The sequence below is a fragment of the Myotis brandtii genome, unplaced genomic scaffold, assembly GCF_000412655.1.
Source record: "Myotis brandtii unplaced genomic scaffold, ASM41265v1 scaffold36, whole genome shotgun sequence".
NCBI classification, from domain to species: domain Eukaryota; kingdom Metazoa; phylum Chordata; class Mammalia; order Chiroptera; family Vespertilionidae; genus Myotis; species Myotis brandtii.
In genome coordinates this window covers 7,660,932-7,680,031 of record NW_005363836.1, presented here as the reverse complement: position 1 = coordinate 7,680,031, position 19,100 = coordinate 7,660,932, and the positions used below count along the sequence as shown (strand labels likewise).

The window sequence follows — 19,100 nt, the reverse complement described above, 5'->3', positions numbered from 1 at the left end:
GCTTTTTAAAGAATTCACTGTTTATTTAAGGAAGCAGATATCTATGTAACCATTGTATAATTATTATTCAATATGATTACCATGCACATGAAGTTTTAAATGAAGTGTTATAGATGAAGAGGTAGGGGAATAGTTAATTTTGCTGGGGAGGTTTAGGAACATGTCACAAAAAGTAAATTGTAAGTGGTGCAGAAATATGAAGGGTGGTTTGCAGTAGGGATATCGTGATCCACCACTGCTCAGAGTTGGCCTTAGAGCTTGAGGTCTGACTGATCCTAGAATGAACCATCAGTTAGATGCTGTCAGGGACAGAAGGCAAAGTATGATGGAGGCAAAGTCCCAAGGAGGCTGTCCGCAGAGATTGACTCTAAGTGAGGCAGGCCAATCCAGGTCTGGGCCAAGTGTCAGAAACAAGGCAACTAATCGCACATGTTGAGCTGGGACATTCCTGCGACTTCAACTGAAAACAAAACAAAAAAGAGTCCAAACAAAGCATACATGTTAGTACTAGGGCAAGCAGAAGGACACCAGACATCTAACTGAGGTATAGCTTAGGGTTTTTCCAAAAAGAACCAGGGTTTGATGAGAGGAGCATGAAGGGGCCAGATTACCTGTGATTCCAGGAGGCAAATCGTCTAAGTAGTCATCTGCAGCTCGTAACATCTGCCTCAGCGCAGAGAGGATCAGAACATCCTTTAAAGGGTCCTGCTCCCACTCTGGAGCATAATTTTCAACCATCAGAATATTAGAAATAGGAATTTTTAGCATGGCTTGGATTTTCATTATCTGTGGAAAAAATATTTAATAAGGACCAGTCTTACATCTAAAATTTGACTGAATTTAAATATAATTCAAAAAATAAACAAAAACAATGACTTAACAAATTATCTTCAGAATCTAATTATAATTCAGATAATTACAGTTTTAAAATGAAATTTAACCAGGCAATTGATCATTTCTTTATTTACCTATGAATATGTAGTGTGAGCACACTCAAACACACATACACACACAGAGTATAATATTATTATGACAATAGCTGGTTACAAACAGTGTTCTTTACCTGGCTTTGAGAAGTCATAGTATTATTCATGTTTAAAAAGTCTTCTTGAAGAACACCATGGTAATTTTTCACTTTAGTCAGCAAAGCTACCTGTGGTACACCTAGATCAAGTAGATAAATCAGTTATTTTATATCATAATCAGCAATGTGTCAACAAGGTAATTAAATATGTATAAAATCAGTTCTCTGTAGGATGGTTTTAAGATTTGGAGAACTAAACGACTAGTTCTGGCAAGGAGGTGGAGAAAAAAGAACCCTCGTGCACTGCTGGTGGGAATGCAGACTGGTGCAGCCACTATGGAAGACAGTATGGAGTTTCCTCAAAAAGTTAAAAATGGAACTCCCATTTGACCCAGTGATCCCACTTCTAGGACTATATCCCAAGAAACCAGAAATACCAACCAGAAAGGATATATGCACCCCTATGTTCATAGAAGCACAATTTACAACAGCTAAGATTTGCAAACAGCCTAAGTGCCCATCAGCAGATGAGTAGATTAAAAAACTATGGTACATCTACACTATGGAATACTATGCTGCTATAAAAAGAAGGAACTTTTACCATTTGAAACAGCATGGATGGAACTGGAGAGCATTATGCTAAGCAAAATAAGCCAGTCGGAGAAAGGTAAATATCACATGATCTCACTCATATATGGGAAATAATGATCAACATAATTTGATGAACAAAAATAGATCCAGAGACAAATGACAGGGGAGGGGGGTGGTTAGAGAGCAACCAAAGGACTTGTATGCATGCATATTAGCATAACAAATGGACACAGACACTGGGGCCGTGGGGCTTGCCCAGGGTGGGAATGGCTGGTGGAGGGGGGTCATTTGGGGGAAAAGGAGACATATGTAAAACTTAAGACAATAAAAAAAAAGATTTGGAGAATGAATTATCCCCTATACATCTCAATATGGGACCTGAATTACTTCTATTAGGAAAAATAATAGTTTTCTTCCAACATGAGAAATCATTTTTAAATGCAACTAAATTCACACTATGTTGTAATCATCTACTATTCCATTCAAATAGTGTATTTTAAAGTGTTTTTTGGGAGTGGCTGATAGACCTTGACAACTAAAAGGAACCCAAGAAAGAGATAAAGTGAGGAGGGTTGTGTGTCTACATTTATAAAAGCAAAATACACTGTTTTCATATTTCTAAGGGCCTCTTGCCCTCTCCCTCACACCACAGAGATGAATAAATCTCATTTGACTTCTAACCTAATCAAAGCTCTCCTTTAGTAACAATTGCTTTCCCAGAAAAAAAAATATAAAATTGAGATTTCCAGGCTGCTTCTGAGACTTCTTTTGTAGAGCTTTTTAGAATTTCCTCCTTACAGAAACCTTGAGTTTATAATCTCTTATTACAAAATGAAGGTCTTTACTATCTTCTCCTCATTCATGTCCCTGATGAATAACTAGTAAAGTTGGCTAATTGAAACCTGGCCTTTGATAGAGGGCAGGACTCAATTGACAGGCATAAATTTTTTCCAACTTCTGTTACAATGCAATTCTTCTCTTTCCAAATCAATGCAGTATCTTCTTAGAGACTGTAAGTCAGCACAGTTACATGCATTCAGCATTGCCACCCAACATGGTATGCAGCCATAGGCCCTTAAAAAACTAATTTTAAATCTGAACACTTCTGTAACTCAGTCTTATCCCAAATCCACTATGTTTTTAGATCTGTTAAATGCGTATATATTTACATTGAGTATATTTAATGTTTACTACAATCTTTAGATGCAGAACTTACCATTCCCATTTTATAGAAGAGGAGATTATAAATTCAGTGCACTTGAGTTAACTTTCCAAAGATCAAAAATTCTGACTGTTTAAAAAAAATCTTAATTATCCACTAAGACCATGGTCTGTACATTAAACTGCACAGATTTATTTTTCAGAACCTAAATACAAGTGGACTTTTTATTAATATACTAAACAGTGAGGCTCTGGAGTATAAGTGCTCAAACAAAAGTCTTTACACTAAAATTTGTGGAAGTTCAATGAGAAGACTTCCATCCAGTTCTGGACCAAATAGAAAAGACAAACAATTCTTTCCACTAAGTACAGCTAAAAGCGCTGGATTATATATAAGTTGAATGCAAAGATGGAAAGGTGGAGAGAAGAAGACAGACTGTCTAGGGACCTTGGGATCCAAGGAACAATGTGGTGGTGAGCTCTCCAGGTTTTCTTTCTACTTCATATATCCCCTATTAACTGCTGGAGAAGCTTGCAACTAGAAAATGCCGATTGGAGCTGGCAAAAGAAAAGAAAAAAAACTGGAGGAAAAAGGAGGAGAGGGGAGGGGAGGGGAGGGAAGTCTGTTCTTTCTAGCCAAAGCATGAGAAAAGACACAACCTAGCAAGACAGAAAACTTTCAGACAACAGCTACACTATCCAAGCCAAACACCACAGAAAATAACCTCAGTTTCATCCATGGAAGCATCTCTTCCCTTGTAAACCCTCCACCCTCTGCTTGGGTAGTATCATAGAAGGAGACCAAGTACTAGGTTCCCCTTAATGGTTTCAATGGAGGCTACTTGGGAATCCAGGACTTCCACCTAAACCACAGTACCAGTGTCAGAGGGAGCCAAGTGAGAATATGATGAACAACATAAACTGATGAACAAAAGCAGATCCAGAGACAGAGAAGCATCGATCAGACTGTCAAACCTCAGAGGGAAGGTAGGGGAGGGTGGGAATAAGGGGGAGAGATCAACCAAAGGACTTGTATGCATGCATATAAGCCTAACCAATGGACACAGACACCAGGAGGATGAGGGCATGAAAGGGGGGTCGGAGAGGTAATGTGGGGATAAGGACACATATGTAATACCGTAATCAATAAAGAAATTTAAAAAAAAGGTAACAGGCAGGTTTGATCCCATCTCCCTCTCAGGCAATTTTTGTGTTCTGAAAAATAAAAATTGAGCTGAGAAGACTGAAAAAAATAAATAAGTAAATAAAATAAATAAAAGAATCTGAAACTTTAACCACCATTCATTTATCCAGCCTTAATGAGACTCCTATCCCCCTGTGGTATAAATGTAAGCCATATGGGATCAATATAAAAATGCTCTTCCTCCTTAAAGGTGTCAAACAAAGCTTAGTAGGAAGCCTATACTTTCACTCCTATAAGCACAAGGTCAGGAGAGGTGTGCTAAAACATAAGATTTAAACAAGATCCAGAGTCTCATAGTGCAGTACCCAAAACATCCATGATGTAATCAAGAATTACTTATAATGAAAAGAAGAAAATCTAATCTAATTGACATTTGTAGGACATGCCAAAAATCAGCAGCATACACATTATGTTTAAGCACCTATGGAATATTTATCAAGATATACTATAAACTGAGACATAAATCAAACTTCAAAAAATTTTAAACAATTTTAATCAGAGTATGTCCTTTAACCAAAATGGAATCAATCTCAAAGTCAGTAACAGAATGGTAGCAGGAAAAACTCCAAGCACTTAAAAGCTAAGCAATATACTCTAAATAATTCAAGAGTCAAGAGGATGTCCCAAGGAAAATTTAAAAATGTATCAAATCAGATGATAATGAAAATATAACACCAAAATTTGTGTGACATTACTAAAGCAGTGCTCAATGCTTGGAGTTGAAAACAGGAAAAGTCCATAATCAGTCATCTAAGCTCCCAACAACTACCACAACTTGCCTAATATAAAGTAGGTCATTTTAGCAGCTCTATAACTATTTTTAAATTGAATTTTTAATTTTAAAACTCCTGAAAAAGAAATCTCCAGGCCCAGATAGTTTCATTAGAGAATTCTCCTAAATATTTAAAGAGAAATTAACACCAATTCTACACAATCTCTTTCAGAAATACCGTAGAAGAGGAAGGAACACTTTCCAACTCATTCTAAAAGGCCAGTATTACCCTGATACCAAAACCTGACAAAGACCAAAAAAAGAAACTACAGACCAATATCCCTTATGAATATAAATGTAAAAATCTTTAATAAAATATTATCAAATAGGATTCATCAATATATAAAAAGAACTATATGCCATGAATACATGGGTTTTATTCTAAGGAAACCAGGCTGACTCAAGGTTCAAAATCAATCAATATAATCCAACATATTAACAGGCTAAAGAAGAAAAAAAATCCCATGATTATGTCAATCTATGGAGAAAAACTATTTCTACACCCATTCATGATAAAAAATCAAAATGCAGAGAATTAGAAGTAAAGAACTTCCTCATCTTGATAAAGAACAACTATAAAAAAAACCTCATATACTAATGTCCGTAGAAGCTTTATTTACAATAGCCAAACATTAGAAGTAATCAAAATATCCTTTGATAGAGAATGTTTAAACTGTGGTATATCTATACCATGGAATGCTACTAAACAATAAAAAGGAATGAACGATACAACAATTTCTATGGACCTCAAAGAATATGAGATTGAGTGAAAAAATTGTCAAAAAATGACATACTGTATAATTCCATCTCTATATATAAAAGCCCAGCGACTGTTAAGGTGGGACGACCAGAATTGGAACTACTGGTGGCTATGACGCACATTGCAGCAGCCAACCAGTCTGATCCAGCCCGGATTGGCACCCCCCACCCCAACCTTCCGAGGCCCCCCTAACCTCCTGTGGCCCCTCCCGCCCACTGGCCTCACCCCCCATCAGGCCTCCCCCCACCTGCTGGTAGCAGGCACAGGGAGCACCGACTGAACTATTGGCACCCCTTCTGAGGGGAGACGCCTGCCAGGTATACAAAAAGTATATGGAAGGCGCTCAGTGAGGAGTCCGCCTGGGTTGTGTTCACACCTTCATACTGCCTCCCCCCAACCACCACTACCACAATGCTGAGGTAGCCTGATTCAGTACCCGTGCTGACCACCCACATGGAGAAACAGCGTGTGATAAACATCATGTCCCGTCGATGCCTGAATCTGCCTCAAGAATAAGACACTATAGACCCAGAGCGGGCAGATCAGAACTAAGACAGAAGATCTGGGAAAAGCAGGGCTGCGGATGGCCGTGTTCTGCGTTTGCTGCCCAACTCTGCTCGCCGGCCCCCTCTGTGTGCAAAGCGCCTGCATCCTATGGAGGCCTGTGAGTGAGTGAAGAACTGTGGCTGTGCCTGTGGCTGCGCTCGGCCTCTAGGCCTCATGGATAAGCAGGAAACATATTTACGTGCCAGAATCTAAACACCTCTTTATTGGTAATAGTGCAATTAATGCAAGACCCACACTTGTTTCTAAACAGGACTCTGTTCGGCTGGGTGTGAACCCAGATCGAAGGTGTGCTCTCCGCCGAGGAGGCTGCAAAGGCTGCTCCTCTCTTGAACGCACACAGCCTGGAGAGGTTTAAAGGGAAAAGGAGATAAAGAATAAAACAAAATAGCAACAAGCTCTGAAGCCGCTGCCGATGCTGTCAAATCCTCTTCGTGGTGGTGATGTCAGAGCCCGTCTCCCTGCGCCCTGGGCTCAGATGGGCAAGCCACTGACACCTGCTAGGTCGCCTGGCACCACGCGGCCACTTTCAACCTCTGGCCAGCTCCTGGAGGTGGGTGGGCTTGCAGATGGAGGCTTCAGTGTTAAAGTAACCCTGTTAGTGTAGCACAGATATGCGTAGGCTTTTTGATGAGAGAGAACCCATAACATCCCTTCACAAATGTGTTTTGAACTGTTCTGAGATCACGCTCTCAGCCTTGGCGATTCTAAAATAGGCCTCAGCGATTCCACTCGCCCAATACAAAGACTGACCCAGGTTTCATGGAGACCGAACCCTCGCTCCTGGAGAAGCCGCATCCTTTCAAAAGGAAGGTCACCCTGGTTGCGGGTCCTTGCTCTTGGGCACTTCAAATATTTCTTGCCACGCCCTTCTCTACCCAGCAAAGCTCATTTAGAATTGAAGGCCACATAAAAAGCTTCACAAACAAGAAAAAGCTAAAGGAGTTCATCACCCCCATTGGGGGCGGGCCGCTGGCCAACCTCCTGTGTCCCCTCCCCCTGGCCCACCCTGCCTGATTGCCTGATCGGGGCCACCCGGACTCCACCCATGCACAAATTCGTGCACTGGGCCTCTAATTTATATAATATTCTTAAATAACAAAATTATGGAATGAGAGAAGAGATTGGTGATTGTCAAGAATTAGGAATAGTGGGGGATTAGGAGGTATCTTAAGAGGGATTTTGTGGTGATTGAATGCTTCTGTATCTTGATTATAGTACTAAGTCACATGAATCTACTAGAACACGTGATAAAACAGCATAGAGCTATACACACAAATTAAAACAATGTCAATTTCCTGGTTTTGATCATCCTGGTCTAGTCACATAATGTGGGGAGATGATTCCCTTATCAAGTCACATGAAAACCACAGAAGACAAAAAGCTATGGCCATTTTAGTCTTTCAGGATTGAAGAGTAGGACTTAGGGTGTGCACCAATCAACCCAGGGCTTAGGAAATGGATAAAGCGTACATGGCACCTCTCTGTATTACCTTTGCAACTGCCTATGAATCTATAATTATTTCAAAATAAAAAATCTTAATTAGTGAAATGAGACTCACCACAGTTTAACACTATTTTTTGAACTTGTTTGAACTTTGCCACCATTTCAGAAGAGAGACTGTCGATACAGTTGATATCTAAAACATAAGCCACACAGTGAATCCTGTCCTTCAGTGATGGAGAGGTGATGAAGGTAGGATGTCTGGATGTAATTGGTTGCTTGGGTCTAAACTGTTAGAGGAACATAAGGTAACATTTAGAGAGTCTCTGCTGAATTCTTTAAGACAAAATTCATTTTTCAAATGTGACCACCATTAACCTCCAACCCATAATTTTCCCTCCCTACAGCTCCTCTTCCCCCAGATTTATTAATATTGTCCCTTCCATATTTTCTTTCCACTGAGAGCATAATGCATTATATCTTTGTTATAAAAAAACACTTTGTTATTTTGGTGAATAATTATCCATAATTCACATTATCCAGAAAAACTACCATTATCAATGTTACACACCATTTAAGACTCCTCTCTAAGCATTTTACATACTTACTAATGAATAGAGAGAAAAGGAGAAAATACACTGAAAATCCCATTAAAAGTAAAATACTATAATTTCTTTTTATTTTCCAGAAGAAAAAAAAAAACTATAGTAAAACAGAAGAAATACTAAATTTCAAATTCATGTTAATATTGCCTTACCACAAGACAATAATCTTTCTAGGATTAGGAAAATAGATGACAAAACATAGTAAAAGATTGATTCATTATGTTTTAAATTGATCTTTATTGCTGGAAGTATTACAGATGTCTCCCTTTTTCCCTCCATTGGCCCCTTCTACCCCTCTACACATAGTTTTAACTATATGTTTCATTGTTGGACTGAATTGGTTCATATTTTTCCCCTGTAAAAAATGAAGGTATTAGTATGCTCATGATTTTTCTTTCTGCTCTGTTCTTCCTCCCGGTGTCTTTATGTCTTCTTAAATTGTGAGCTCCATGAAGATAAGAATTATGTTCTTATTTAAGTGTATGTTTCTAGTAACTAGCATAGTGTCTGACACAACTTAGATTTAAAATAAATAGTTTTTAAAATAGTGTGTCCCAAATATATACATACATTAACAGGTGATACCTCAATTTGGAAAATGAAATGTATTTTAATAAACACTGCCTTTATAATTATTCAAAGTGTTTGCATAGATTTTTTGGGATACCCTGTATGAGTACTTGGCTACAGTTTTCAATCAAAAACAACTGAGAGGCAAAAGAAATCACTGTTTAGAAATTGAGGCTAACTGTATTACACCCAGTACCTAAAAGAAAGATGATAATGATGGTTAACTTTTTGAGAATTTAGAGTACATCATCTCATTTATCTTTTCAGCCACCCTATGAGATGGGAATTACTATTACCTATAATACATTTCACACCTAGGTATTTAAGTAGTATTTAAGTAATGAATACTAAGTATTTACAGTATAACTTCATGCCTCAACAACAACAAAAATGTTAGTTGTTCCAATGTTTTATCTAAGTGATCAAAAAAAATGTGAGATTAAACTACTGCTTTACTATAACTATACATTATAATAAAGAGTGATATACTAGTAAACATAATCTCCTCCTGACCTTTTACTGGAAGTAGAACCTTGCCTTTTGGATATATTTCTGAATACTATAGAAAAGAAGAGCAGTAACTCTACTTATGTGAATACTTACTCATATAAAGTACAGTAGTGTTGTTTAATGTTGAAATCACCTTATGATAGTTAAAAATTTCTTACGGAGTAAAAATTCAACAAAAAGCATAATAAAATTATTTTGAAATGTTTTAGAGGACTAAAAAGTTCTTACGTGATATCTGTCCGGCACGCAGCCTTCTAAGATGTGGGGTATGTCATCCATACACAGTCCTACTCCCTCTTTCTCATCCAGCCCCATGGTGTCACACAACATAAATGGCAGAGACTTTCCATCTTTTCCATCTTGAATAGAATACATCCTATACTGCACAAAAAGGGGAGGTGTAAAATTGCATTCTTCAACCAGCATTCATGACAGTAGAAAGACCAGAGACTGGTTAATATTTGAACACTGCTATCCTCAAACATTTTGGTCTCAGAATCACCTTAGACTCTTAAAAATTATTGAGAATTCCACAGATATTTTATACAAATTACATTTATTAATACTTGACATAAATTAAAACTGAAAGAATTTTAAATATTTCTTAAATCATTTAAAAATGTAATTATGAACCTATTACATGTTAACCTAACCAAGATTTCTATGAAAAAATAAAATTACTTTCCAAAAATATTATTAAAAAGAGTGGGATTGATTTACTTTTTTGCAAATCTTTTTAGTGTTTGTATTAATAAAAGATAGTTGGATTCTCATATCTATCTCTGCATTCAATCTGTTGTAATATATTGTTTTGGTTGAAGTATATAAAGAAAATCAGGCATCATACACATGTAGTTGGAAAGGGAGGAAGTATTTAATTTAACATCTTTCAGAGAATTTTGTATATTCCTCATTAATATACATGAAAATTCAACAAGTGGTAAGTTCTCAAAAATTAGCTGCAATATGGAATTTGTGACATTTTCATACTCTGTTACATTAAATTCACTGATCTATCTTACACTTTGAAATAGATTTTATCCACAAATAATTTTGTAACCTTATACACTGGTCATTTAAAATATCAGTTCACTGGCTGGTTTACCTATATTTTCCAAATATTAAACACATTTATCCTATATAATAAAGAGGTAATATAATAAAGAGTAATATGCAAATTGACCATCCCTCCAACACACAAGATTGCTGCCCCTATGTGGACACAAGATGGCCAGCAGGGGAGGGCAGTTGTGGGTGACCAGGCCTGACAGGGAGGGCAGTTGGGGGCAATCAGGCCAGCAGGGGAGCAGTTAGACGTTAATCAGGCTGGCAGGGGAGTGGTTAGGGGGTGATCAGGCTGGCAGGCAGACGCATTTAGGGGTGATCAGGCTGGCAGGCAGGCAAGTGGTTGGGAGCCAGCAGTCCTGGATTGTGAAAGGGATGTTCGACCACCCATTTAGGCGAGTTTGAAGAGCATGTGATGCTACAGTTAAAGTTCTAAATACTTCATCACAAGGGAAATTAGTCAAGCTCTCTGAAAGTGTTTTCACTCTTAATGTGGTGTACAGGGAGATATTAGAATAAGTTTAATCACTTTATCAGTCATTATTTGCATCACTGTTGTTTTTAGATCATGTTTTTGTTGTTTTCATATCATGCCTCTGTTGTTATATCCTTTTGTTACTGTTTATTTATTAATAAATTTATATTATTTTCATATACATTTTACTTAATTTCCTTTCATCTCTCACACTTCTATTATAGAGAAAGGGAAATAGCAATATTAAAATATCTCTGCTAATTAATTCCCTTTTAATGTGCACTAATTTTGTGCACTGGGCTACTAGTCTATAATAATAAAAGTGTAATATACAAATCTATCAAAGGGTTGAACAGCGAAATGACCATATCAATGACCATGCTATGACACCCACTGGCACCATGCCAGCAAAGGCAGGTGCGATGTGATTGGTCGGGGGCCCAGCCATTGCCCCAGGATATGATCGCCCCAAAGAGGGAGGCCCAGGCCAGAGACCCGCGGGCTGCAGTGGGTGAGCAGGGCCTGCCTCTCAGGGTGTGATCAAGATCATAAGGCTCACAGACTATGAGAAAGCGCAGGCCGGGCTGAGGGACCCATGCTCCCAAGTGCACAAATTTTATCCACCAGGCCTCTAGTATAAAATAAAGCCACTCACATGGATAGAATTTAGACAACTTCAACAAACAAAATGTGATTCTTGAAAATCCTAGAAAATGCTTTCAGTTATTGAATATGGCACTAAAATGCTCCATTATATTTTTATGATAAATTTTGCACTGGCAGTGCACAGCTTATAACCTATAACCTATCAGAAGATAACAATATTAGGTTGTAGTGATTATATATAAACACAGCTTGGTTATGAAATTTCTTATTTATTCTTTTTTATTATTCTTTGATTGTATGATAACATTTTGACAAACATAAAATGGGTGTTTCTAGGTAAATATTGCATCATAATTTGCAGATCTTTAGAGTAACAGTTTTTAAACAGTATTAGTTTTTATTTCCTTAAACATATTTGTTTATAAATAAGATGGTGTGTGTAGGAAAATTATAGATTTACTCTTTGAAGGTTGACCCACCAAAGGAAATTGCTATTTTGTTGCTCATTATTATTTCTTATAAAATGATCCTATGTGATGGGAACTTCTGTATTACATAATTCTCATTTCTTTTTTTTTATAAAAAGAGAAAATCATTTCAATCCAGATAAAGCCATGTGGGACATGAGCAAAAATATACATTAAATATAATGATTGAAGATTTACACAAAGTTTTTACATTTTTGTTGCTGTTTTGTACAAGTCCCAAAATCATTCTTCATATAACTACTTCTTGCATCCATAAAAATGGAAAACCTTGCTGTATAATATAACTTCATGGAGGTAGTTCTCATTCAACTTTTACTCATGTTTTACAGTTGATTTAGCATTTAATTGTTTGTAGATTAAAAGGAGGTTATTGGTCTGAGAGAAAATGGCAAAAAAATCAACAAACCTAATAATTGTAATTTATAAAAATCCTCAGGAAATTCATAGATAACTTACCAGTTCAGTAATGCTAGTGACATCAGACCCCACTGCAGCTTGGCGAGTCACATGACCTCGGAAAACAGACTTCACTGAATTGAAAAAACTGGACTTTCCAGACCCAACTGGACCCAGCAAGAGAATATTAATTTTTGAAACCAAATCTGCACAGGGTGCGTAGGCTCTGAGCTCTGATAGGAGCTTATTTCTGTACCTGTTAAAATATGGTAGTTAAATACAACAGCAAAACTTCCATAAAGAACAGCACAATTCTTCCAGAGTTTCTTGACTCCAAAATTTAAAAATGTCTTAATTACTTAGTTATTATCTTTATGTTAACATCTTCTATCATATGATTTGAATGGTCTAGGTCAGTGATGGCAAACCTTTTGAACTCGGCGTGTCAGCATTTTGAAAAACCCTAACTTAACTCTGGTGCTGTGTCACATGTAGAAATTTTTTGATATTTGCAACCATAGTAAAACAAAGATTTATATTTTGATATTTATTTTATATATTTAAATGCCATTTAACAAAGAAAACTCAACCAAAAAATGAGTTCGCATGTCACCTCTGACACGCGTGTCATAGGTTCGCCATCACTGGGCTAAGTTATGTACTTTGTGCTTAAAGAAAATGCATTTGTCTATATCTGACTAAAGTTAAACATTGACCAGCAACCAAATAATTGTCAAACTATTAGCTTTAGATCACATATATTTATAAGAAATATCAACAAGTGAAAATGCATTATTATTTTCAGTAATAATATTATATTAAAAAGAAATAAAAATAAAATATATGCAATGCAGAGAAATTTACCTATAATTGGGGAAAGATGGCTTGGTTTTGAAAATTTGCTGACATTCTCCAAAAACTTTATTCATATAGAAAAACTTCAGAGACATTGTCTAAAATAGTCATCTAGACTTTGTCTAGAAAACTTTGAATATTACAAGTCGAAAGTAAAACCTGAAGTTAAATTGTCATCAAGTGGATTTTTAAAGTGGCCTACAATTGGTCATGTTTTATTTTTGTTGTTATTGTTCTGAACTGCTTTGAACATATGTCAATAACATCATAATTCATTTTTATCACTCCAAGTGATTTTTATTTTGATATTTCTTTAATAATGCCATATGTACAATTATTCTAAACTAGAGGCCCGGTGCATGAAAATTCATGCACTGGAGGGGGGTGTCCCTCAGCCTGGCATGTCCCCTCTCACAGTCCAGGAGCCTTCAGGGGCAGAAGGCAACATGGCGATCAGCAGAAGGCAACACCCCATCACACCTCTGCTGCTGCCACTGCCGGCAGCGCAAGCTTCAGATGGCCCTGGTTACCTGAGCCTCGGGCTGGCCCTGGGTGGCTGGGCAGCCACCATCCGAGGCTTGCCTGCACCTTGGACTGGCCCTGGGCAACTGGGCAGCCACCATCCGAGGCTTTCCTGCGCCTTGGGCCAGCCCTGGGCAGCTGGGGGGCTGAGGGGACTGGGGGACTCTGGAGGCAGGGGCAGCAATGCTGGGCCCGTGGGCCTTGCCACATGCCTGCTGCCCCAATGGGGCTGAGGGGACTGGGCGCTGCCATCTTGTGGCTGTGGGCGCCGCCACCTTTGAGGGCGTGGTAGTCACTTAGCATATTCCCTCCTTATTGGCTGTGGGTGCCGCTATCCTTGAGGGTGGGGCAGTAATTAGCATATTCCCTCCTTATTGGCTGTAGGCACTGCCATCTTTGCAATGGCATGAGGGTCAATTAGTATATTTCCTCTTTATTAGATAGGATGAAATGAGTAATTAGTCCAACTTACTGTGCAACTCCTGTTATCCTCCTTATGTAGCTTTTATCATCCTTAATTCCTATAGGAAATAAAACAGCATCATAATTTTTTAAACTTCTTCAGTTCTCTTTTTAAAGTCTTATTAAATGTAGTCTACCTACTAAATAAGGCATTACGTGTGCTTGCATAACCCAGGGTTGAGCTGTTCAATGAGGAATTAGTGTTGGCAACATAATAAGAAGAGGAAAGAGTACCTTCTCAATGTGGCAGGATAGTAAGAAGCTGGAAAAATTCCTAGGCAAGTGGAATGGGGAAACTTAGACAAGATAATTAAACAGGGCCAAACAATTTGAACAACTTACAGCCAGTTAGTGAGTCACAAGATTTTATCTTCCCTAACCAAGGACACTTGAGAGCAAATGGTTTATAACTCTTCTCCCTAACCAGAGGATACATAGCTTAAATCACCCTGGTCAGGGAAAAAGAGAACAGAGACCAAGTTAATGCTATTTGTGCCAGCTAAACCCAAGGACAGATGAAGTCAGGGGAACGAATAGCAAAAACCCGATTAAAGCCACATATACCCAAGATAAAATTAAAACAGTAAAGCAGGCCAAAGAAAAATCTCAAATACCCCTGTATGCTCATTTTGATCTAGCATATTTAAAACATACCTGGAAAGCTAAGGAATATTCTGCTGAAACCCTCCCCTAAGATTCTCACCCACAGAAGAGAGAGAAATCCCTCAAGACAAAGACCTGGTGTGGGGCATGGACTTTTTACTTCCTCCTAAACTCCAAGGGTTCCTATGAGGTTTAAAACCAGGGAAGCATCAGGTAGTGATAGCTCTTCCAAGATTTACTCCTGACCCCCTACCCCCATCCTGTCTCCAAGGCCCTCTTTTTCTCTGACTTTCCAGTGAACTGAAAGCATCTCTACCTTGGCTCACTTCTATCACTGTGGCCTTCACTTTCCAGTGAGCTAGCAGCAGTCCCACCTTGGCTCACTTCTTCCCTATAACCTTTCTAGAGAACCAAAGCAGAGCACCACCTAAGCTCTCCCTGTTGCTTCTTCCACCCTAAGTCCTTCTTTTCATTGTCCCCCAGCTTTAATAAAAACACACTCTCAAAATAACCTGGACTCATGCTGTGAAATCTTTCCTACACAAAGTCAAGAACCCACACACTACAGGCCAGCCAGGGTCAGACCCACTCCATGCCAGTCCCATCTGGTAAAATCAACATATTAACTCACTCTGGAAACATACACATAAAAATGCCTAGAAATTTTCAGACTAACCAAAAATCCAAATAGACCTGCTATGATAGTGAGGTCTCTTTCTCTTTCTCTTTCTCCCTCTCTCTCTTTCTCTCACCCCCGACCCCGATCTCCATTTCTGTCTCTTCACTTACATTTACCAACTTAGTTTGCTCAAAACTGCCTATACTTTCCAGTCTCCTAGGTTTCATTTGGAGTTTATGAAAGAGAAAGTTGGTGGCATGAAATCTGTTTGTTCCTCTCACATTTCCTTTTGCTTATAGATCAACTAGAGGCCTGGTGCATGAAGTTCTTGCACAGGTAGGGTCCCTAGGCCTGGCCAGCGATCAGGGCTGATTGGCTACTGGCCAGGGCCTTCCTTCATTCTGCACCACACCTGGTGGTCAATGCACATCATTGCAAGCCATCATTCAAACTCCTGTGGGGACAATTTGCATATTAGGCTTTTATATAGAGAGACTATAACCTACTAAACACAAAGATTGGAGTGAAAATGTAGGAATATCTAACATACCTTCAACTCGAAAAACTTCACATTCTAAATAACTCGTGGAATAGAGCAATCTTATTCCTAATGGAGTCAATAACGATGGATGAATAAAAACTTTGGACTCGTGTGGAATTAAGGAGAAAATGATATCATTAGAGGAATAAAATCCCAGTTTTTGAGAACTCATTTGTAGTTTTACATTTAAAAATTCAGTTGTTTTAGTTTTATTAGTTTTAAGTGAAAAATAGAAAGAATTTTGATTTCTACAACTTTCACCCCATTGAGGATAATCCCCAAGTAAAAATGCCCCAACAATACAGTTGGGAAAGTAAATCACTGTTATAGTGGATCCTTGATTATTGAACTTATTAAGCATCCGTTCAGTGGAACAATCATGGACACTAGACTTATAAAGAAGACTCAAGGAAACATTTCCAAGCAGCTTTTGCAGAATCTTTTCCTCATTCCATGTCAATCTGGTTGTCACAGCCATTGTTCTGTATCTAATGGAAAAAAACAATAATAGGTTAAGAGGAAAGTATAGCATAGTGGTTCAAAGTAGAGATTTCTGCTTCTAGTTCCAGTAGTTCTTTTTTCTCTGACCTAATCAAAACATGTTATTTGAAATATAAGGCAATAGAAATGGAACAATAGGTAGATATTAAAAATAGGTAATTTGGATATAAAAATATAAAGTTTTTTAAACCAGTAGGCAAAATAAAATACATAGTAAGTAAAGAATTTAAAAATTAGAAATAAAAAAAAACTTTTCTTAATGATAATTAGTAAATATTTTGGGCTTTGTGGCCATATGGTCTCTGCCAGTTACACAGCTTTGTCAATGCAAAAGCAGCCAGAGACAATATGTAAACAAATAAGCATGACTGTATTCCAATAAAACTTTCTTTACAAAAACAAGTGGCTGACACACAGGCCACAGTTTCCTAGCCCATGAATTAGAAGATAGAAATGAGGAATTCATACAGAAAAGACCTCACAAAGAAAGAAATTAAAATATGAAAAGTGTTAACAGTAATGGAGTACCTAGAGTGGCAAAATGTAACAATAGCCATTGTGCCAATTCTTGCAATGAGAAAAATTAGAAATGCAAGATAAACTGTAAAATACATAGATCTGAAAGCATTGGAGAGCTAACAAAGCAGTGAAGACTTTTCCTTTTCCAAAGATTGCGAAAAGAAGTGAATATAGAGAACTAAGCTTGGCATGTGGGAGCACATTTCCCGGAGGTGCATTTATCGACCATAGAAGAGGTACCTAAGTTGCTGAGAAATTAGCCAAAGTGTTCACTAGACTCATAAAGCTAAGGAAATATGGCACAGCAAGGAAATGCTTGGCAACTCTCCCTCCAGGCTATGGATTAGGATTCTGAAGAACAGGGAATAAGTGAGGGTGGGTGGACTGGAAGTAGACAGATTTAATCCCATCTGCTAGTAATCTCAACCTGTGACAGGGTTAAGATAAAGGAGAGTGCTAGTCCCTCTAGATAGATGCATGATGCATACAAAATAAATCTGTCTAAATAAAGAGAACATTGTTTTAGCTTCAAATTATCTCTGCAACCTTTTTTTTTATACCAAATGCTGCATACTGATCATAAACACAAGGACAAAACAAAACAACATGCTAGAAAGCCAAGAAAAAACAAAAACAAGAAAAAGAAAACAAACCCAAACTGATATTGGAGTTACCCACATAGATTTTTAAATAAATGTGCTTGGCTTATTCAAATAATTAAAACATAAGATTTAATGCTTGACAGCACAATGGAAAAAAATTAAGACGAAAAAAAGAAATTCTGGATTTAAAAATCTGAAATTACAAACTTGAAGAATACATTTAACATCAAGTTATACAGATTATAAGGAAGAATTAGTCCGAAGAAAATACCTCAAATGGAAGCAATGAGACAAAATACAAATCTGATACAACTATATGGACATTATACTAAAGTTAATTTTCTCTCTACAGTACCCAGTGCATAAAATTTTCATTAAAAAGCAAAACATATGAACAACAAAAGTATGATCATTAACTCCAATTTCATTCAGAAACTCTTTATCTAAGAAAGAAAAACAGGCCATTTTCTTCCCACAAGGAGAAAGCATTGGATGGCAGGAAGTCACTGACCTGTTTTTAGAAGCTGGATCAGGCCTCAATGGAGTATGAGCTGCTCCGTCTGGCTTGTGCAGCAGCCACACCCTGGAGACAGAAAGTTCTGCTGAGATCCTTGACTTCCTGGTCTGAAAGAGAGGAAACTGAAACTCAAAGCGTCATTCAGCTGGCAGCATGCCAGGTGCCATTAAGTTTCTTTTTCCCAACCAGAAAAAGACAGAAAAAAAACAAAACAGAAAAGAATAAGAGTCCCACTGAGCACATGAAAATGATCTTTGATTCCCTATGTCCCCACATATAGGCTTTCATGAAATGGCAAATATTAATTTTAAAAATTCCAATAAAGCTAATAACTAACAATAGATTACATGAAGCAAAGGACTAAATCTGCTATTTGGAAGATATGGTAGTAGAAACATAAAGAGAAAAAAAATCAATAAAAATGAGGATAATTTAAAGGGCCTCTGGGATAACAAGTGTAGCAACATTTGTATCATAAGTTACCAGAAGCAGAAGACAGAGCAAAGAATTAAAGTCCTATTTAAAGAAATAATGACAAAAAAAACTTCCTTAATCTGGTGAAGGAATTAGACATATAAGCACAGGAAGTACAGCATCTCCAACAAGATGAACTCAATGATGCCTATATCAAGATACATCATAATTAAAAGGTCAAAGTTTATAAAAGGAGAATCTTAAAAACAGCAAGAAAAAAAGCAGTTAGTTACCTACTCAGGAGCTCCCATAAGACTGTCAGCTGATTTCTCAAAGGAAACTTCGCAGGCTAGAAGGAACTGGCACAAAATATTCAAAGTGATGAAAAGTAAAGGCCTACTAACAAGGTTACTCAGCAAAGCTATCATTTAGAATTAAAGGACCGATAAAGAGCTTCACAGAGTAGAAACAGATAAAGGTGTTTTACAAACCAGTATTACAAGAAATGGTAAAGGGTCTTTTTTAAGAAGAGAAAAAAAGATAACAAATAGGAATAATAAAATGGCAATAAATACATAGTTATTAACAATAACTTTAAATGCAAATGGATTAAACGCTCCAAAAGACATAAGATGGCTGAATGCATAACAAAATAAGACCCATACATATGCTGCCTAGAAAAGAATTGGAATGCAAACTGGTAAAGCCTT

The 19,100-nt window shown here is 37.5% G+C and overlaps 1 protein-coding gene across 1 annotated transcript; it reads right to left on the bottom strand.

Annotated features, from left to right (window-relative positions):
* IFI44L (interferon-induced protein 44-like) lies at window positions 1-18,073 on the bottom strand. Its single transcript, XM_005871953.2, has 9 exons — window positions 17,971-18,073; window positions 15,847-16,325; window positions 14,085-14,133; window positions 12,296-12,491; window positions 9,434-9,586; window positions 7,639-7,810; window positions 1,064-1,164; window positions 612-786; window positions 1-460 (listed from the first exon to the last, which is right to left on the bottom strand). Exons 2-9 carry the CDS (start codon window positions 16,313-16,315, stop codon window positions 420-422), a joined length of 1,356 nt encoding a protein of 451 aa, XP_005872015.1. The 5' UTR covers window positions 16,316-16,325; window positions 17,971-18,073; the 3' UTR covers window positions 1-419.
* Window positions 18,074-19,100: the final 1,027 nt, after the last annotated feature.